General features: G+C 44.9%; 1 protein-coding gene across 2 annotated transcripts in view; it reads left to right on the top strand.

Moving 5' to 3' along the window:
- The window catches only part of SLC44A3 (solute carrier family 44 member 3), a 128,830-nt gene that overhangs the window by 5,519 nt on the left and 101,077 nt on the right, over positions 1 to 22,234 (top strand). For both annotated transcript variants that reach the window (XM_029063923.1, XM_029063920.2), the window contains 5 exons: positions 860 to 996; positions 3,945 to 4,038; positions 14,629 to 14,789; positions 15,958 to 16,047; positions 18,224 to 18,348. In XM_029063923.1, coding sequence (XP_028919756.1) covers positions 860 to 996; positions 3,945 to 4,038; positions 14,629 to 14,789; positions 15,958 to 16,047; positions 18,224 to 18,348 — 607 coding nt within the window. The remainder of the gene's footprint in view (positions 1 to 859; positions 997 to 3,944; positions 4,039 to 14,628; positions 14,790 to 15,957; positions 16,048 to 18,223; positions 18,349 to 22,234) is intronic.

Below are 22,234 nucleotides of genomic sequence, written 5' to 3'. Positions count from 1 at the left end.
CGGCCAATTGCTTTCTCTTTATCTCTTAATCCTGGCTCTGTCACGCATCTGCTGGGTGACCTGGGGAAAATCGCTTAAATTCTCTGTCTAGTCTCATCAGCTCGTATCCAGCCCAGTGTTTAGTACAGTGTTTGGCAAGTAGTAAGCGCTTAAATTCCTTAAAAAAAGAGGTGAAGCCAGGGCATGACTGGAAGTGGGCCTTGTTATTCCTTAGAGAGCGCAGCTTTTTGCAGAAAGCCAGTTAATAGAATCCTGGGCCTCAGTTTGGTGAGGATGGGATTTCTTCTGGTTTCTAATGCCCTTGGCAGGAAGAGACAGTGAGGCTGGCTGGGCAGCGCAAGTGCAGTAAACTCATCTGTAAAATGGGGGTTAAATCCTACTCCTTCCTATTTTGACTGTGAGCCCCATGGGGGATAGGGACGGGGCCCAACCTGTTTAACTTGTATCTACCCCTGCTGTTAGAACAGTGTGTGGCACATAGTAAGTGCTTAACAAGTGCCTTTACTATTATTATTATTATGCACTATGTTTATGTCAGCACTGTGTCCTTCGTTTAACCTCACATGTCTAACGACTCTGTTGTATTGTATTCTCCCAAGTGCTTAGTACAAGCTGGAGAGCAAAGAACGTCTTTTGGGGGTTTACCTCTGGGTCTGGTTTCAAAAATGCCTACAGTAGTGTTATGCAACTTATAGCAGCACAAAAATATTAACAGGGATGAAACAGTGGTTTAAAAAACTCTTCTCGGTTACCTTCCTATTTTATTTTGATGGTACAGGTTTCTGAAAGTTCCACAGTTTTTTGGGGTTTTTTAAAAGAAGGAAAATTGGTTGAAAACAAACATTTCTCTCTCTTCTAGGCATGTTTTCTTTATGAATTCCTGCAATCTGGAAATCAAAGACCAGAAAATCAATTCCATCGCTCTGTGCGTATCGAGCTGCCCGCAAGAGCAACTGAATTCTCTGGCAGAAATCCAAAGCTTTGCCAAGAACAATGGTAGGATTTAGAGAACACAGGTTACTTTCTTTCCCCTACAGTGCTGTCACTTGGGTAGTCGGACATATCTTTTGGGAGGTAGAGTGTTCTGAGGCAGTACCGCGCCCAGGGAAAGGCAGCTGTCTTGCAGAAGTTTACTCTGATTGGCGAAGGCCGACACTTTGCCTAGGCTTGCTCCATTTCCTTCAGATTTATCTGAGCTTACCTGAAACATTACCCGCTTCTCGCATGCGCTTAAAGCTGGCAAACTTGCAGTTATTCAGCCAGAGGTCAAGCACGGGTTAGATAACTGATTTACTTCTTACTAGGAGAGAGGTGGGAACCCCCTTAGGGGAAGTGGAGAATTCTTGGAAATCCCTAGACATTGAGGAGGTTGTCACTTCATTACTCATCTTAATTTTTGGTCAACGTTATTAAAATAGAAAGTTACTTTTGATCGAAAGTTCCGCTCTGGACTGTGAGATCCTTGAGGGAAGGGAACGTGGCTACCAACTCTGTTACAGTGTATTCTCCCAAATGCTTAGTACGGTGCTCTGCCCATAGTAAAGGCTCCATAAAAAATGATTGATGGGAGTCTGAGTCCCTGACAAACCAGAATAACCTGAGTCTCAAAATCTACTAGGGTTGGAAATCCTCTTTGGATGCTGTGAACTGGTTGAAAATCTAGAGTCTCATCTTTCGGCACACTTTGTAAAAGTCTCCCCTGATGAAACAGGAGATGGGATCAATGTAAATTTTTCCTGATGTCCATCAATCGTTCTTGAGTGCTTACTGTGGGCAAAACACTGTACCAAGCACTTGGGAGAGTACAGTGTAAAAGAGTTGGTAGACATGTTCTCTGCCCATAATAATAAAAAAAAAATAATAATGATGATATTTGTTAAGCACTTAAATTGTAACAAGAACTTGGGAGAATGCAATATAACAGAGTTGGTAGACTATAATAATAATAATAATAATGTTGGTATTTGTTAAGCGCTTACTATGTGCCGAGCACTGTTCTAAGCGCTGGGGTAGACACAGGGGAATCAGGTTGTCCCACGTGGGGCTCACGGTCTGCATCCCCATTTTACAGATGAGGTAACTGAGGCACCGAGAAGTGAAGTGACTTGCCCAAAGTCGCACAGCTGACAAGTGACCGAGCCGGGATTCGAACCCATGACCTCTGACTCCAAAGCCCGTGCTCTTTCCACTGAGCCACGCTGCTCCGTCCAAAATAATAATAATGATGATGATATTTGTTAAGCATTTACTATGTGCCAGGCACTGGGCTTCCAAGTCTAGTGAAGATGTTAATAAATTGCAGTGCTTAGTACAGGACCCTGCACAAAGTAAATGATCAGTGAATACAATTGATTGAAGCCAAGGGTTTTTTATTTTTCCTTTTTGCAACATTGTGTGGAAGTACCCTAAGACTAATCAGTACGGACTGTTCAGATTCTGAGTTCTGGTTGTGCCTGTTCTCTGAATTTATCTGGTGCAGGCACAAATCAGTCAGTAGAACTTACTGACCTCCTTCTGTGTGCTGACTGCCGAATGTCCACTTCAGTTAGGCGGGCTAGGTTCTTGCAGAACCCGTGTTTCAGGAAAACTCACACTGAAGTGCTCGCTGTGTTTGCCCAGCACAACCATCTCTTCAGACGCAGTGACACCCCTCCTGCCATCACAGCCTAGCCGAAAAACATAAGGAAAACACATCCTCTAGCAGAATTAAGCAGGCAGAAGAGTGGCCAAGTGGATAAAGCAGAGGCCTAGGAGCCAGAGGACCTGGGTTCTAATCCCTGCTCCACCGCTGGACTGCTGGGTGACCTTGGGCAAGTCACTCAACTTCCCTGGGCCTCAGTTTCTTCCACAGCAAAATGGAGAGTCAATAAACTGTTCTCCATCCTACTTACACTGGGAGCCCCGTGATGGACAGGGATCGATTAGCTTGTCTCGACTCCAACGCTTAGAACAGTGCTTGACACATAGTGAGCGCTTAACAAATGCCATTTTAAAAAAGAAGACACAGCGCCTGCTCACAGGTGGTTTCCATTCAGAGTGGGTGTGGTTTAGGGACTAGTATTCAGAGATGGGATCGGTCTCCCCGTGGCTCAGTGGAAAGAGCCTGGGCTTCGGAGTCAGAGGTCATGGGTTCGACTCCCGGCTCTGCCACTTGTCAGCTGTGTGACTGTGGGCAAGTCACTTCACTTCTCTGTGCCTCAGTTACCTCATCTGTAAAATGGGGATTAGCTGTGAGCCTCACGTGGGACAACCCGATGACCCTGTATCTACCCCAGCGCTTAGAACAGTGCTCTGCACGTAGTAAGCGCTTAACAAATACCGACGTTATTATCTCTTACGAACTTGCTGGAATACACGCGTTCCCTTACCGTGCCGTACTTCCCATCTGAATCTTGAGACTCCTCTCCCTGAAAGAGGGTGTGAGCCTAAAAATAACGATTCAAAACTGATCTTTGGAGCTGAGAAGCAGTTTGGCCTAATGGAAAGAGCATGGGCCAGGGAATCGGGTTTCTATTCCCGGCTCTGCCACTTGCTTGCTTTGTGACGTTGGGCAAGTCACTGAACTTCTCTGAACCTCAGTTTTCTCATGAGTAAAATGGGAATTCAGTACCTCTTTTCCCTGTTAGTTAGACTCCCAGCCCCAGGCGGGTCAAGAACTTTGATCTGATTATATTGTAAGAAACCCGGTGCTTACTACAGTGCTCGGACACCAATAAGCATAAATCAGTGGGATCTATTGAGCGCTTACTATGTACAAAGCCCTGTCCTGAGCGCTTGGAAGATACAATCCAACAGAGTTGATAAGACACATTTCCTGCCCACAACAAACTCACAATCCTCTATTATTATCATTATTATTGTCAGCATCATCAGCATCATTATAACATTGGAATGGAAGAGCTCTGTTTGGGAATGGATAATGATGTTCCTTTCCTCACTTTCAGGGTCTCTTCTGTGTGTCTATAATTTGAATTTTTCCAGTGACATCCCAAATCCCCAAATAACCTCATTGTGTCCCAGCCTGCCAGTTCCTCCAAGGTAAGGATATTCCTGAGTGTTTCACCCATCAGCACTCTTCATTGTCTCTTCAGGACACCTGTTTGAAAGACAATAATGCTTTGCTTTTGGTTTCTTGTCTTTTTGATTCTCAATAGTAATAGCAATAATGCTAATATTGATAGTGGTGTTTAAGTGCTTACCATATGCCAGGCACTCTTGCTGAATTACCCCAAATCAATGCCCTGGTTTTTACAGCTATTCATTTTTACACAGGAAGTCCTTTGGTATCTGTTATTCATTCAGTCATTTTTATTAAGTCCTTACTGTGTGCAGAGCACTTTACTAAGTGCTTAACTTATTTCCTTTGGGATTTAACCCCAGTGTCTCCTCCTGGACTGTAAGCTCACTGTGGGCAGGTAATATAATAATAATGATAGTATTTGTTAAGCACTTACTGTGTGCCAGGTTCTGTACTAAGTGCTGGAATAAGTCTTCCAACTCTGTCGTATTGTACTCTCCCAACCCCTTAGTACAGTACTCTGTGCACAGTAAGCGCTCAGTAAATACCACTGATGGATGGAGAAAAGACTTTGAGTAGTAAGCTCGCATTTTCAAAAAGCAAAATAAATAGGTAGCCGAGAGTTGCAGGTTCACTTGGAGAATGCTCTCTCCAGTCACTCTCAGATAAAATAGAACACACTGAAGAGACGAATGACATCTTTCCAAACTTTATGACATTCTGAAGTACTTCTTATTGCTTACTACTGAAATACTTCTGAAATCCTCCTGAGAACTCACCTCCTCCAAGAGGCCTTCCCAGACTGAGATTCCCCTTTTCCCTCTGCTCCCTCTCTGCCCCCCCCCTTCACCTCCCCTCATCTAAGCCCCCTTTTCCCCCCTTTCCTTCTGCGCCTCCCCCTCTCCCTTCCCCTCCCCTCAGCACTGTGCTCGTCCGCTCATTTGTATAGATTTTATTACCCTATTTATTTTGTTAAGGAGATGTACATCCCCTTGATTCTATTTATTGCTATTGTTTTTGTCTGTCTCCCCCGATTAGACTGTAAGCCAGTCAACGGGAAGGGATTGTCTCTATCTGTTGCCGAATTGTACATTCCAAGCACTTAGTACAGTGCTCTGCACCTAGTAAGCGCTCAATAAATACTATTGAATGAATGAATGGTTAAAATTTCTTGGAATTCCCAAGAATTCCAACCAGTAGAGAATTGTCCTTCCCAGGAAAGACAGACCAATCAAATCAGGCTCCTTGGGGATGTGATAGACATTTCCTGGGGTGGAGCAGGTGCTGTTCTAGTCTAGCAGCAATTTTGTTACTCTCTTCTTCTGTACAGAAACACGTAGGCGTCAGATGTAGAAATCTATTTTTATCATGGAGTTGCAGTGCCAGGCTCATAGCGTCAGACATCTTGCTCCAGGGCCAAAGAACACTGTCTAAATATACCACCTCCCTGGGACTAAACCATCAGTTTCCCCTTCCTAATCCATTTAGAACATGTGGCAGAGTATCAAATATACTAGGTCATGATAAAATTAGTTCCATAGATTGCAGGTGGGGCAAGCCATCTTTTCTCTATTTCCTTCTTTCTTTAAAATAGACTTATGTTTTTTAGGTCTGCAAGTCAAAGTGTGGCTTGTGATCAGGCTTTTAAATGCCCAAGTTGAAATATCACCATTATACAGAGCATATATGCAGTATTATTTTAAGCTATTGTCATTTATGTGTGAATAAATCAGTGGTATTTGTGGAGCACTTCTTGTCACAGCTCTCTGGCTTATTAATGAATAGGAAGGTTATTTTGGAGAAGCAGCATGGTTTAGTGGATAAGTCATGGGCCTGGGAGTCAGAAGACCTGGGTTCTAATCCTGTCTTGGCCACTTGTCTGCTGTGTGGCCTTGGGTGAGTCACTTCACTCCTCTGGGCCTCAATTATCTCATCTGTAAAATAGGGGTTAGGACTGTGAGCCCTGTGTGGAACATGGACTGAGTCCATCTTGATTAGCTTGTATCTACCCCACCCCCCCATGCTTAATACAGTCCCTGGCACATAGAGACCTAGGACAAGTCACTTCACTTCTCTGTGCCTCAGTTACCTCATCTTTAAAATGGGGATTAAGATGGCAAGCCCCGTGTGGGACAGGGACAGTGACCAAGCTGGTTAATTTGTATCTATCCCAGGGCTTAGAACAGCATTTGACAAATAGGAAGCTCTTAACAAATGCCATCATTATGATTATTATTATTATCTACCTCAATGCTCAGAATAGTGCTTGGTAATAGCAAGAAGCAGCGTGGCTCAGTGGAAAGAGCCCGGGCTTGGGAGTCGGAGGTAATGGGTTCGAATCCCTGCTCTGCCACTTGTAGGCTATGTGACTGTGGGCAAGTCACTTAACTTCTCTGTGCCTCAGTTACCTCATCTGTAAAATGGGGATTAACTGTGAGCCTCACGTGGGACGACCTGATTAAACTGTATCTACCCCAGCGGTTAGAACAGTGCTCTGCACATAGTAAGCACTTAACAAATACCAACATTATTATTATTATTATTATTATTAAGTACCATCATTAGTATGTATTAGTGTTACTGATTTGTAAGTGTGTGAAAGGATTAATTGGGCAGAGTTTGGAGGAAGACCTAGATAGGTCTTCTGTAGTATGCAAGGGAAGCTTGCATTTCACACCATCATCATCATTTAATAGGAACTAAATACTGGGACCCGTCTACAGAGTTTGGTCGAAACCACCATCCCCAAGAGTCTCGATACGTTCATGTAAAATGCAGAAAATAAGATAATCAGGTATTGTAGTTGCCTTTTTAGAAGGTGGGAAAGAAAAGAGGGTCAAGGCAGGAAAAATAGAGATGGGATTCAGTTAATAATAATGATGCATTCATTCAGTCATTTAGTGAGCGCTAACTGCGTGCAGAGCACTGTACTAAGCATGTGGGAGAGTATAATACAACAATAAACGGTCACATTCTCAGCCCACAGTGGACTTAGAGTCTAGATGGGCGGGAGGCAGACATTAATATAAATAAATTACAGATATATTACAGATACGTGCACTAAGAGTATGAGCCCCATGTGGAACAGGGACTGTGTCCAGCCTGATTAACTTGTTTCTACACCAACGCTTAAAACAGTGCTTGACATGTAACAAATGCTTATTTTTATAAGCTTAACATTAATACGTAATATAGTAATTGTTATTAAATCAGTGCTGTGGGGCTGGGGAGGTGAAGAACAAAGGGAACAAGTCAGGGTGGCACGGAAGGGAGTATGATGATAACAATTGTGGAATTTAAGTGCTTACTATGTGCCAGTGAGCACGTAGACTAGCTCTGAGCTCGTTGTGAGCAGGAATGTGTCTGTTTGTTGTTATATTGAACTGTCCCAAGCACTTAGTACAGGCTTGGCACTCAGTAAATATGATTGAATCAATGAATGAGTGAATGCCAGGCGCTGTACTAAGCACTGGGGTGGATATAATTAAATCAGGTTGGATGCAGCCCCTGTTCCACATGGGGCCCACAGTCCCAATCCCCATTTTACAGATGAGGAAACTGAAACCCAGAGAAGTGAAGTGACCTACCCAAGGTCATACAGAAGACAAACGGCGGAGCTGGGATTAGAACCTGTGACCTTCTGACTCTCAGGCCCGTGCTCTATAAACTACGCCATGCTGCTTCTCTATGAGCAAAGGGCAGGACAATATGTTGTTCTTGTTTTATGCTGTCGTGTCGTGTCCAACCCATAGCCACGGCGTAGACACATCTCTCCCGGAACGTCCCACTTCCATCTGCAATCGTTTCGGTAGTGGATCCATAGAGTTTTCTTGGTAAAAATCCAGAAGTGGTTTACCATTTTCTCCGTTCCATGCAGTGAACAGGTCTCCGCCCTCGATTCTCTCCCGTGCCGCTGCTGCCCAGCCTGAGTGAGTTTTGACTTGTAGCCGATGGCCTTCCACTCATTAGCCACTGGCCAAGCTAGGAATGGAATGGATAGGTCTCTGCTTGACTCTCCCTCCTGTAGTCATGACGGGTAGAGGACTGGAAACTCTCCAGGTGCGACCCTGAGAGGGGAGGAGGCTATAGGAAGAGCAAATGCCTCAGAGCCTTGCTTCAAGTGGAATGAGGACAGGAAATGACGGAGGAAACAATACTCCGAGTTGTTTTGTCCCCTTCACCAGGGTTTGGACTAGGTCCAGTCTGATTATTTTGTATCCACCCCAGTGCCCAGTACAGTGCTTGGCCCTTAGTAAGTGCTTAGCAAAGTACTTCAGGTATTCTTATTAGGGTGTGGGAATGAGGAGTCTTGCTCAATCCAAGATCTCCAAACCTTATCCTGAAAAAGACTGTGAGCCCCACGTGGGACAACCTGATTCCCCTATGTCTACCCCAGCGCTTAGAACAGTGCTCGGCACATAGTAAGCGCTTAACAAATACCAACATTATTATTATTATTAATAGATTCAAATGCTGGGAAGCCCTGGAACCAACCCAGAGGCCTTTACAAATAAGCGTTGATGATGCTATTGCTGCCTGTCTACTTGTTTTGTTTGGTGGTCTGTCTCCCCCTTTCTAGACTGTGAGCCTGTTGTGGGGTAGGGATTGTCTCTATTTGTTGCCGACTTGTACTTTCCAAGCACTTAGTACAGCGCTCTGCACACAGTAAGTGTCTCAATAAATACGATTGAATGAATGAATGGTACTTGATGCCGGCCCTCATTCAGACTAAAGATTCATGTGATTACACTTCATATATAATCTGTTATTGTCATTTGCTTTATTAGTCAAATTAGTCAGAGACTCACTTTCAGTGCATCTGCATCAAGAAGCAGTGTGGTCTAATAGAGCATGAGCCTGGGGAGTCAAAAGGACCTGGGTTCTAATCCCACCTCTGCCACATGTCTGCTGTGTGACCTTGGACAAGTCACTTCACTTCCCTGGGCCTCGGTTACCTCATCTGGAAAATAGGGATAAGAGCGTGAGCCTACTTAGGCCCCAGCCGGACTCTGGCTTCCAGAAACAGCAAAGGCGGAGCCAGAGGTCTGTGGCCCATGCAGGTCACCCGATGACACTAATTGCGTTCATTTCCGAGAAATTGTCCAGACTGATTTTTGCTGTTTCTGAAAGCCAAGGACAGACCAGGTTTCTCATCACCGCAGTGGAACGTGAACCTCAGCTGCTCAGCCATCCTATAGACTGTGACCCCCATGTGATGATAATAATTGTGGTATTTGTGTGGGCAGAGATTGTCCCTATTTGTTGCTGAATTGCAATAATAATAAGGTTGGTATTTGTTAAGCGCTCACTACTTGCAGAGCACTGTTCTAAGCGCTGGGGTAGATACGGGGGAATGAGGTTGTCCCACGTGAGGCTCACAGTCTTCATCCCCATTTTACAGATGAGGGAACTGAGGCACAGACAAGTGACGTGACTTGCCCACATATCCCCAAGTGCTTAGTACAGTGCTCTGCAGATAGTAAGCACTCAATAAATACAGTTGAATGAATGAGCTTACTATGTGCCAGATACTGTACGAAGCGCTGGAGTAGAGCAGATCGAAGTATATCCAGGGTGGAGGCAGGGAGACCAGTGAGGAGGTTGATACAGTAATCAAGTCAATCAGTCGGTGGTGTTGATTGAGCACTCACTGGGCACAGAGCTCTGTAATAAACACTTGGGAGAGTATAGTTTGATAAAATTGGTAGACATTCCCTGACCACAATGAGTTTACAGTCTAATGGGCTCTTACAGGGTATGATGAGCATTGGGATCGTGGGGGTGGCCTTTACGATGGAGGGGAAGGACGTCTGCTATTCAGAGGAACTAATGTCGTGTGGTTCTATTTTCTTTTTATCCTTTTTCCAGCAGTTTGTGTATTTCCACCTTTAAAAGATCAAGGATTGTAGCTGTAAACAGCAGCTATTGTCTCTCGTCTGACTTCCAGTTGAGGTCCTTTTGCGGGTAGCCCATACTCTTTGTTTCTCTTCTTCCTTTTCTTGCCCACCCTTGATGTTTCACTACTCATCAGTAATTCTACCAGAGGGTGGAAAGTGAAAGAGGAAGTGAAACTTCAATAAATCAATCCATTTTACTGCTTGCTCGAATTCTAGTGAAGGATTTGGTGATGGACTTGGTTGAATTTATTCTATTTGGTACCTAGTTAAGTGGTATTTATTAAATGATTGCTCTTTGCCGAGCACTGGGGTAGCTTCTAGGAAATTAGATCAGGCAGCCCCTGTCAAAGCTCACTATCTGTTGGCACAGTTAATGAGAAGCAGCGTGGCCTAGTGGATAGAGCCTGGGTTTGGGAGTCAGCAGGATCTGGTCTCTACTTGTCTGCAGTATGACCTTGGGGAAGTCACGTCACTTCTCTGTGCCTCAATTCCCTCATCTGTAAAATGGGGAGACTGTGAGCCCATGTGTGACATGGACCGTGTCCAACCTGATTAGCTTGTGTCTACCTCAGCTCTTAGTCCGGAACATAGAAAGAATTCAACAAAGACCATTAAAAAAAAAAAAAGCAAATACACAGAAAATCCAGAATCAGGTGTTCTCGAACGCTCTTTATGTCTCCTCCCTTCCGCTGTTGGCTATCGACACAACTCGTGCATTCATTTCAGTGTCCATTCATTTTGAAGAATCATTTAGTCTTAGTTGTGGTGAGGGTCAGAGTGGCTTATCTGTATGGTGACCAAATTTTCCCAAGCAAGTGAAAATCCTTCTTCCTCCCCAAACTTTTGACCTCCTTGACTGAGTGCTTGCTGATATTTTTTTTTTTGAAAGGGCAATATTTTTGCCTGTCATAGGTACTGACATGTCTAATACGGAGGAAGAGAAAAATACTCTTTCAATCTCATGGTCATTTTGAGCTCCCAAGGTAGGCTTTCGGTCTTGGCGTTTGCAGTATCCGGCTGGTTATAGACCTCGTTCCCCATATTTGAAGTCTCTACATTTCTTTAAATTTAAGATTAATATCTAGTCTATATTTTTAGTAGTGACTGCTTTTTTCATTGTTTACCAAAGTTAACTGTAGTATTCAGGACAACTCGCGTGTTGATTACATAAGATTGCATCTGTATTATTGCTCAAGAAAAATCTCTGGGGAAGATTCATTCAGTCAAATTTATTCAGCGCATACTGTGTGCAGAACACTCTACTAAGAGCTTGGAATTTACAAGTCGGCAACAGAGTCCCTGCCAACAACTCTCAAACCTGCTTAGACTGTCGACCTTATTTCTACCTGCAAGTTCTTCCTTTAAGGAACTTCATTTGCTTCTTCAATTTCATTCTTTTCCATTGGAAGAACTTTTTAAAAAAACAGCGTTCAGAAAGATTTTTGAATTGGACAGTTTTGTAGACTTTTATTCAATTTTAAGAAGTCTGAAAATTTCCGATGATAGGGTAATTTATAGCACCTTTGTCTGAGGTATTCAGGCCTTCAACTGCTATTACTGCATCACCCAGACTCACTCACTTCATTCATACTCCCTCCCATCTCCACAGCATATATATGTATATATATATATATTTATTATAATTTACTTATGTATTTTAATGTCTGTCCCCCCCCTCTAGACTGTGAGCTCATTGTGAACAGGGAAGGTGTCTACTGTTGTACTGTATCTCCCCAAGCTCTTTATACAGTGCTTTGCACAGAGTAAGCATTCAATAAATACGATTGATTGAATGAATGAATGAATGAATACAAGCAAAGTGGATTGGGCACAGTCCCTGTCCCACCTGGGGCTCACAGTCTTAATCCCAATTCTACAAATGAGGGAATTGGGGCCCAGAAAATTAAGTGATTTGCATACGATCACACAGCAGATAAGTGGCAGAGCTGGGATTAGAAATCAGGTCCTTCTGACTCCTAGGCCACGTTGCTTCTCGGGATTAGGACTGTGTCCAACCTGATTATCTTCCGTTTACACCAGTCTTTAGCACAGTGTTTGGGACACAATAATGGTACGTAAGTACTTCTTATTATTGTTTTCAATATTATTTTAATGGCATCTGTTAAGCACTTGGGTCAGTCGTATTTATCGAGTGCTTACTGTCTGCAGAGCACTGTGTTGAATGCTTGGGAGCTTACGGTCTAGAGGGGAAGACAGATATTAATATAAATAAATAAATTTCAGATGTGTACATAAGTGTTTGCGGGGCTGGGAGGGGGAATGAATAAATGGAGCAAGTTGGGGTGATGCAGAAGGGAGTTGAAGAAGAGAAAAAGAGGGCTTAGCGTGGCCTAATGGATAGACTACGTGCCCAAGGTTCAGAAGGACCTGGGTTCTAATCCCAACTCTGCTACCTGTCTGCTGTGGGATGTTAGGCAAGTCCCGTCACTTCTCTGTGCGTCAGTTACCTCATCTGTAAAATGGAGATTGAAACTGTGAGCCCCATGCGGGGGAGGGACTGTGTCCAACCTGATTTGCTTGTACCCATAGTAAGCACTTAAAAAATACCACTATAATTCTTATTATTATTAGGAGATGTACCTTCAATAAGGCTTGAAGTGGGGGAGAGCAATTATCTGTCTGATAGGAGGAAGGAGAGGGTTCCAGACCAGAGGCAGGATGTGGGCGAGAGGTCGGTAGCTAGATATTTGAGATCGAGGTACAGTGAGAAGGTTAGTATCACAGGAGCCAAGTGTGCAGGTTGGGTTATAGTAGGAGAAGCAAGTAAGTAGCACATACTGTGTGCCAGGCTAAGCGCTGGAGTAGATACAAGTTAAGATATTGGGCACAGTCCCTGTCCTATATAGGGCTCACAATCTTAATCCCCATTTTACAGATAAAGTAACTGAGACGCAGAGATGTGAAGTCACTTGCCCTAGGTCACACAGCAGACAAGTGGTTGAGCTAGGATTAGAACCCAGGTCCTTCTGATTCCCAGGCCCGTGGTCTATCCATGAGGCCACGCTGCTTATTATCATTATTATTCACCCTCACAGGTTGCGTCAGTTTGGAGCTCCTGACTCTTTTCAGGTGCATCCAGGTGGCTTCAGCAACAGTAATAATCATTATTATTCTATCATAATTTTCCTTATCCTTAATCTGTAGAGAACAGACCTAAAAGGTCGTGGGTTCTAGTCCCAGCTCTGCCATTTGTTAGGCCAGTCGCTTGTGGCTGAATGGGAAGCAGCGTGGCTCAGTGGAAAGAGCCTGGGCTTGGGCGTCGGAGGTCATGAGTTCGAATCCAGGCTGTGCCACTTGTCGGCTGGGTGACTGTGGGCAAGTCACTTCACTTCTCTGTGCCTCAGTTACCTCATCTGTAAAATGGGGATGAAGACTGTGCGCCTCACGTGGGACAACCTGATTCCCCTGTATCTACCCCAGCGCTTAGAACAGTGCTCGGCACATAGTAAGCGCTTTACAAATACCAACAGTATCATTATTCTAAAGAGCAAGGCCAAGTGTATGTCCTTTCCTGCTTCCCGTCCCTAGGGTCTTCTGGGAATTTATTGTCCTTAAGCAAAGCTGAGTAGCTAAATAGGTAAATTATTTCCCTCTGGACTGTAAACTTGTTATGGGCAGGAAATGTTTCTGCGAAGTCTGTTGTTTTGTACTCTCCCAAGCGCTTAATACAGCGCTCTGCAAAGAGCGCTCAGTAAGTACTATTGATTAATTGAATTGTAGAATGGAGATTGGAATGGACTGCTGGTGTCTAGAGAGGAAGAGCCGTTTAGAGGTTTTTCTTTTGACTGACCTTGTTAATAGTCACCCATCTAACCTATCCCACATCCCATACGGCCAGCTTTGTTTTTAACGCCAAGAAATGTGGCTTGGCAGCATTCACCTCCCCCATTAGGAAATGAGAAATTCCCTCTCTCATTGAACCTTGCCTCCTGTGGACAACAAGAGCAGCGTGGCTCAGTGGAAAGAGCCTGGGCTTCGGAGTCAGAGGTCATGAGTTCGACTCCCGGCTCTGCCACCTGTCAGCTGTGTGACTGTGGGCGAGTCACTCAACTTCTCTGTGCCTCGGTTACCTCATCTGTAAAATGGGGATTAACTGTGAGCCTCACGTGGGACGACCTGATTACCCTGTATCTCCCCCAGCGCTGAGAACAGTGCTCTGCACATAGTAAGTGCTTAACAAATACCAACATCATCATCAACAGATTAAATCTCTTTCACTACGGTGTGTATGTGTTTTAGTCTGTGAGTCGATGCCTGAACTTCTGATAGATACCTCTTCTTGTCTTGTCTTATGCTGTTGAGTTGCCTCTGACCCATAGCAATGCCGTGGACACATTCTTCCAAAATGCCCCATCCTCCCCCGCACCCGCAATCATTCTGGTAGTGGATCCATAGAACTTTCTTGGTAAAAATACACAGGTGGTTTACCACTGCCTCCTTCCGCGCAGTCAACCTGAGTCTCCGCCTCCGACTCTCCCATGCCGCTGCTGCCCTGCACGGGTGAGTTTTGACTTGTAGCCAGCCAGTCTCGCTAGCCACTGGCCAAGCCAGGAATGGAATGGACAGGCCTCTGCTTCACTCTCCCTCCCGTAGTCGAGACTGTTAAGGTACTGGAAACTCTCCAGGTGCGACCGTGAGAGGGGAAACTACACCTCTTCACCCATCTTTTTTTTTTTTTTCGTTTTTCTCCAGCAAATCCTTCCCCTTGTTTAACCGATGTCTCCCTCAAACGCCTGGATGCTACTCCGTTTTTGCGGCTGTTTTGATTAACGATGTGGGCACCTTGCAGCGCATCCTGGGTGGAATAATGGCAGGAAGAGAAACCGTCCTTGGTCTGTGTGTCCTTGCAGTAGGTAATGTTGGATGTGGAAACACATTTTTAACAGTGGAATATAGACTACATTTCACGTTTAAATTATGCGTAGTTGGGTTACAGCGGGATTACAGGGGATCTGATTTATATTTTTATCATTCATTCATTCATTCATTCATTCATTCAATAGCATTTATTGAGCGCGTACTATGTGCAGAGCAATGTACTAAGCGCTTGGGATGTACAAATCGGTAACAGATAGAGACAGTCCCCGCCCTTTGACGGGCTTACAGTCTAATCGGGGGAGACGGGCAGACAAAAACAATAGCAATCAGTTGGGTGGGGGTTGGATGTCATTGGCTGAAAATTTTTTAGACATTTATCATTTTAAGATTACCAATAAAATTTGAACTGAAGCATTTTATGCCATTCTTGTTTATGCCACTGAGAGATGTAGCATGGCCTCGTGGAAAGACAGTCAGAGGTTCTGGATTCTAATTCTGGCTCTGCCTATTGCTTGTTGTATGACCCTGGGGGAAAAAAGCGATATTAAGCACTTACGATGTGCCAGGATGGGATGAATATAAGCAAATCAGTTTGGATACAGTCCTGGCTCCAGGTGGGGCTCACTCTCTCAATCCCCATTTGACAGATGAGGCAACTGAAACACAGAGAAGTGAAGTGATTTGCCCAGTCACCCAGCAGATGAGTGGCAGAGAGTTACTTAACTTCCCCGTGCCTCCGTTTCCTCATCTGTAAAATGGGCAGTAAATCCTCCTTTCTCCTACTGTGTCCAGCGGGATAAACTTGTATCTATCCCAGAGGATAGATTAATGCTTGACACATAGTAAGGGTTTAACAAGTGTCATAAAAAAAATCCTAAAATGTAATTGATTTACTCTGTTTCATTTCAAACTGTGGACAAATGGAAGACCGTAATGTTTGAAGTCCAATCTCAAGATTTTTACACTAAATTTTTTAAAATTTCAAATTCAAAGAATGTCATAAAATGTCCACAACCATTTATGTAAAGTTAAATAGTATTTGGTCTAGTTAATTGCACCAAATTTTTTATCATTTTTTACTTAATCATTTTTTACTTTATCATTTATCATTTTTTATTTAATAGTATTTATTAAGCGGCTACTGTGTCCAGAAGTTTAGATATAATTGAATAATTCCTTGCTGCATATTATGCTTTTTTTCAGCCTTATCCTTTACTATGGTTTTCATCTTCCGCTGTGTCACCACCCTCCTGGTTCACATTTTTATTACCCTGGTTATAATGGGCTTATTGTGTAAGTACTCTTATGCTTAATCATGTTATCTATAATTGTGTTAAACCAAAAGAAGTTTATATAGAGATAAAACATCAAATTCCTCCCCTTCCCAAGTAATCCACGTACTAAAACTCTAACCTGTGCTGATTTGTGGGGTTTTTATGTTCTTATGTGTTTTTTTCTAAGGTTGCCTCTTGATATTTATGTGCGTAGTTGATATTTAAAATCTGGGGCGATGGTAGGCTGATGGTAGTATCTGCATTCTGAGAGGGAGAGTAATAGTGATAATTTTGGTATTTATTAAGCACTTAAAAAAAAATGTTGGTATTTGTTAAGCGCTTACTATGTGCAGAGCACCGTTCTAAGCGCTGGGGTAGACACAGGGGAATCAGGTTGTCCCACGTGGGGCTCACAGTCTTAATCCCCATTTTACAGATGAGGGAACTGAGGCGCGGAGAAGTGAAGTGACTTGCCCACAGTCACACAGCCGACAAGTGGCAGAGCAGGGATTCGAACTCATGAGCCCTGACTCCAAAGCCCGTGCTCTTTCCACTGAGCCACGCTCACTTACCCTGTGCCAAGCACAGTACTAAGCGCTGTATCACATTGGAGACAGTTTCTCTCCCACATGGGGCTCACAGGCTAAGTAGGGTGGAAGAGAGGTATTTAATCCCCATTTTACAGGTTAGGAAATTGAGGCCTGGCACATAGTAAGTACTTAAGACGATTGAATGAATGAATGAATGTGAGTGTGTGTGTATGTGTATACATATATATATATATATATATATATATATATATATATATATATAATAATGATGGTGTTTCTTAAGTGCTTGCTAGGTGCCAACCACCTTTCTAAGGTCTGGAGAAGATCCAAGGTAATCAGGTTGTCCTACATGGGGCTTACAGTCTTCAACCCCATTTTACAGATGAGGTAACTGAGACCCAGAGAAGTTAAGTGACTTGCCCAAAGTCACACAGCTGACAAGTGATGGAGGTGGGATCAGAACCCATGACCTCTGACTCCCAAGCCTGTGTTCTTTCCACTAAGCCACGCTGCTTCTCTTTATATCTACATATCTATATATATAATCTATCTATATCTATATATCCTTAAATCTATATATCTATCTAGAAATACACATATATGCAAGTTGTATGTATAATAATAATGTTGGTATTTGTTAAGCGCTCACTATGTGCAGAGCACTGTTCTAAGTGCTGGGGTAGATACAGGGTCATCAGGTTGTCCCACGTGAGGCTCACAGTTAATCCCCATTTTACAGATGAGGGAACTGAGGCCCAGAGAAGTGAAGTGACTTGCCCACAGTCACACAGCTGACAAGTGGCAGAGCTGGGATAGAAGTTGGTATTTGTTAAGCGCTTACTATGTGCAGAGCACTGTTCTAAGCGCTGGGGGAGATACAGGGTCATCAGGTTGTCCCACGTGAGGCTCACAGTTAATCCCCATTTTACAGATGACGTAACTGAGGCACAGAGAAGTGAAGTGCCACAGCTGCCAAATGGCAGAGCCAGGATTCGAACCCATGACCTCTGACTACCATGCCCGGGCTCTTTCCACTAAGCCACGCTGCTTCTCTATAATACAAACACACACACACGCGCACGCGCTCCCAGCCACACATGAGAAGCAGCGTGGCTCAGCGGCAAGATCCCGGGCTTGGGAGTCAGCGGTCATGGGTTCGAATGCCGACTCTGCCCCTTGTCAGCTGTGCGACTGTGGGCGAGTCACTTCACTTTTCTGTGCCTCAGTTACCTCATCTGTAAAATGGGGATCAAGACCGTGAGCCTCACGTGGGACAGCCTGATGACCCTGTATCTCCCCCAGCGCTTAGAACGGTGCTCTGCGCGTCGTAAGCGCTTAACAAATGCCAACATTATTATCGTTATTATTATGCACGCACACTTTCAGCGACAACTCCCTCGAGGATTGGACTTAACTGCGTTTAACCCCGGGCCTCCGTGGGCAACGTCGACTGCCTGTTTATTTCTACGCGCCCTTCAAGTTGGTGACGATTCCCCTTAAAGCCGTGAGTGGATTGGGACCTTGTTTTTGAGAGGCCGCCTAGGGTATGCAGTAATTTGATTTATCTGGTGTACCACAGACTAAGCCTGGAAGATTCTTCTCTCCTTCCAAAAGTATTGCCTGTAATTGCTGTTTATTTTCCAGTTGTCTCCGGTGTCTTATGGTGGCTGTATTACGACTACGTCAACGGCATCAGCACGGAGCTGGACACGGAAAAGGAAAACATGAAGTTTTTACTGGGCTTTTCTGTCGTATCGACAGTCATCACGGTAAGGAACTGCCTCACTCTAGAAAGCCAAGAAGGGAGCAGTGACTTCATTCAATAGTATTGAGCGCTTCCTATGTGCAGAGCACTGTACTGAGCGCTTGGAATGTACAGTTGGGCCACAGATAGAGACGATCCCCGCCCGATGACGGGCTCACAGTCTCATCGGCTTGAAGGAAGCAGCGTGGTCTAGTGGAAAGTTCACGGGCTTGGGAGTGGGAGGACCTGGGTTCTTGTTCCCAGCTCTGCCAGGTGTCGGTTCGGTCGTATTGATTGAGCGCTTCCTGTGTTCAGAGCATTGTACTAAGCGCTTGGGAGAGCACACTACAACAATAAGCAGGCACATTCCCCGCCCACGATGAGCTTACAGTCTAGTTGCCTGCTGAATGACCTTGGTGAAGTCACTTCCCTTCTCCATGCCTCAGTTCCCTCATCTGCAAAATGGGGATCCAATCCTACTTAGACTGTGAGTCCCATGTGGAACCTTGATCACCTTGTATCTACCCCAGCGCTTAGTACAGAGAGCGTGTGGCACATCATAGTAAGCGCTTAACAAATGCACAGTGATTACGGTTATCATTATTTTACTCTAGTGCCCGACCGTGGCAAAGCGCAGGGATTTTCCTTCCCCTAAAAATACGATAGCTGCTTTGAAATTTGCACGGGAGGAAACTAACCCTTTGAAGAGACCTCTTAGTCTCTTTCAAGTCCGTGCCTCAGTGGACACACGCTGTTTTACTTACATCCTGCCATTTTCATTCCCTCGTTAATGGAGACAACTTAATAACCGAGCAGCTTCGCTACGCCTGCATCCTGATGATATGGTCTGGAAGTTTAATATTTTCCTTTATCAATGTGTGCCTCCAGGTTTAGACAACACTTGGACTTAGGACACAGTTCCCGGAAACTATCTTAATTACTCTATTAGTTCCCCTGTCTCTAATCTATTTTAACGTCTGTCTCCCACCGAGACTGTAAACTCCTGTGGGCAGGAATCTTAAAGCAGTCAATCACCTCACTCCGTCCTGCCGAACTTGGCTACTCTCGTACTACAGTCCATTCCGCACACTTGGCTCCTCTAATGCCAACCTTCTCACTGTTCCTCGATCTCGTCTATCTCACCGCCGACCTCTCGCCCGCATCCTGCCTCTGGCCTGGAACACCCTCCCTCCTCAAATCCGACAGACATTTACTCTCCCCTCTTTAAAGCTTTAATGAAGGCACGTCTCCTCCAAAGACGCCTTCCCTGACTAAGCCCTTCTCTCCTCTTCTCCCACTCCCTTCTGCGTCACCTTGACTTGCTCCCTTCGTTTATCCTCTCTCCTTTCCCCACAGCACGTAGTATATATCTGTTTATTTATGTATGTATGCATATTAATGTCTGTCTCCCCCTTCTCAACTATGAGCTCGTTGTGAGCAGGGAACGTGTCCGTCTGTTGTTGTGTGATAGTCTCCCAGGCGCTCAGTACAGTGCTTTGCATACAGTAAGAGCTCAATAAATGCGATTGAATGAATGAATGGATCGCATCTATCGACTCTGTTGTATCATACTTTCCCGTGCGTTTAGTACAGTGCTCTGCTCCCAGCAAGTGCTCAATAAATAACATTGATTAATTGGAAATGTAAGTCAGGACCAATTTTCTCTTAGGCATGATGTAGCGTGGCTCAGTGGAAAGAGCCCGGGCTTGGGAGTCAGCGGTCATGGGTTCGAATCCCGGCTCGGCCACTTGTCTGCTGTGTGACTTTGGGCAAGTCACTTCACTTCTCTGGGCCTCAGTTCCCTCATCTGTAAAATGGGGATGAAGACTGTGAGCCCCATGTGGGACAACCTGATTCCCCTGTGTCTCCCCCAGCGCTTAGAACAGTGCTCTGCACAGAGTAAGCGCTTAACAAATACCAACATTATTATTATTAAGTCACTTCACTTCTCTGTGCCTCAGTTACCTCATCTGTAAAATGGGGATGAAGACTGTGAGCCTCACGTGGGACAACCTGATTACCCACTATCTACCCCAGCGCTTAGAACAGTGCTCGGCACATAGTAAGCACTTAACAAATACCAACATTATTATTATTATTATTATTATGGAGGAACCAGGTAGGATACGTTGTTTTACCAAAGTTACCCAGAATCGTGTACCTGGTCAATTTATAGGTGAGTAATATAGCTACCTTTACGTATTTATATTGAGGCTGAGAGGGTGATGTGGCACGAGAGGCAGCGTGGCGCAGTGGAAAGAGCACGGGCTTTGGAGTCAGGGCTCATGAGTTCGAATCCCAGCTCTGCCGCCTGTCAGCTGTGTGACTGTGGGCAAGTCACTTAACTTCTCTGGGCCTCAGTTCTCTCATCTGTAAAATGGGGATGAAGACTGTGAGCCCCACGTGGGACAACCTGATTCCCCTGTGTCTACCCCAGCGCTTAGAACAGTGCTCTACACATAGTAAGCGCTTAACAAATACCAACATTATTATTATTATTATTGATGTACTTTTACTTCTCTGGAAGGAAAGCGGGTGCCAATTCCCCCTTCCCCCGGGGGAATCCCAACTTGAGATCAGGTGACGGTCTCTTACTCCAGTATCCGTCCTCCCCACTGCCACCTTCTTTAAACTTTTTCCTCTTTCCCCCTTCTTCCCTTCACGGCCTTTGTTTCTCCGCAACCCCCGGAGCTAGCGCCGTCAAAGGCGCCGGTTTTGTGAAAGTCGAAACCGACGGGTTGAAAAACTGAAACGGGATGTAAATCCAGAAATGTTGTCGCTACCGTTCTTCGTAACTTGAAACGTTTTCAGTCGAAGACTTCCTGTAATACACACGAGGTAGCCAGGACAGGAGACCTTTTGTTTCCTAACTCGGTGAGGTTGGGCTGTTGGAATTCTAAGGCGGTCGGCTGCCCCGTCACACGATCTCCTTAGCTGCTAACAGATGAAGAAGCGCGAATGCCCAGGAAGGGAGTTGGGATCATTTTGCGGTGGCTTAAGAATGTTTATGTCCTTGTAAAGAAGAGAGGAATAGCGGTCATGCGTACTGGCTTAGCCTTTGTCCCCGCTGGCCCAGTTGGGATGGTCATCATCAGTCACTTAACTTCTCTGGGCCTCAGTTCCCTCATCTGCAAAATGGGGATTAAGACTGTGAGCCCCATGTGGGGCAGGGACTGCATCCAACCTAATTACCTTGTATCTACCCCAGGTGGAAAGAGCCTGGGCTTCGGAGTCAGAGGTCATGAGTTCGACTGCCGGCTCTGCCCCTTGTCAGCTGTGTGACTGTGGGCAAGTCACTTGACTTCTCTGTGCCTCAGTGACCTCATCTGTAAAATGGGGATTAACTGTGAGCCTCACGTGGGACAGCCTGATGACCCTGTATCTACCCCAGCGCTTAGAACGGTGCTCTGCCCATAGTAAGCGCTTAACAAATGCCAACATTATTATTATTATCAAGTGCCGTCAAGTCGTTTCCGATTCATAGCGACTCTGTGGACCTCCTGAAGATGGGACATCCCGTCTTCAGCCATAATCTGTAACCTTGCTAACGGTTCTTCTGTTAATGTTGATATGGTCTCTATCCATCTAGCTGCCGTTCTGCCTCTTCCATGTTTTCCCTTGACTTTGTCTAGCCCTAGTGTCTTCTCCAGAGAATTAGTTCTCCTAATGATGTTTCCAAAAATATGCTAGTCTAAGTCGAGCCATTTGACCTTCCAGAGATCACCTTGGCTTAATTTGCTCCAAAACCCATTTGTTTGTTTTCCGGGCAGTCCTTGGAATTCGCAAAGGCCTTCTCCAACACCCCACTTCAAAAGAATCGCTGCTCTTTCTATCTTTTGTTGTCGCGTCCAATGAGGGATCTATAACACCCCCAAAAGCCCCCAAGAAAAGCAATGAGGCTTCAGGGCCCC

The sequence above is a fragment of the Ornithorhynchus anatinus genome, chromosome 4 (genome assembly GCF_004115215.2).
Source record: "Ornithorhynchus anatinus isolate Pmale09 chromosome 4, mOrnAna1.pri.v4, whole genome shotgun sequence".
Lineage (NCBI taxonomy): Eukaryota > Metazoa > Chordata > Mammalia > Monotremata > Ornithorhynchidae > Ornithorhynchus > Ornithorhynchus anatinus.
The sequence above is the reverse complement of the archived record's forward strand: the minus strand, read 5'-3'. Positions and strand labels throughout refer to the sequence as shown.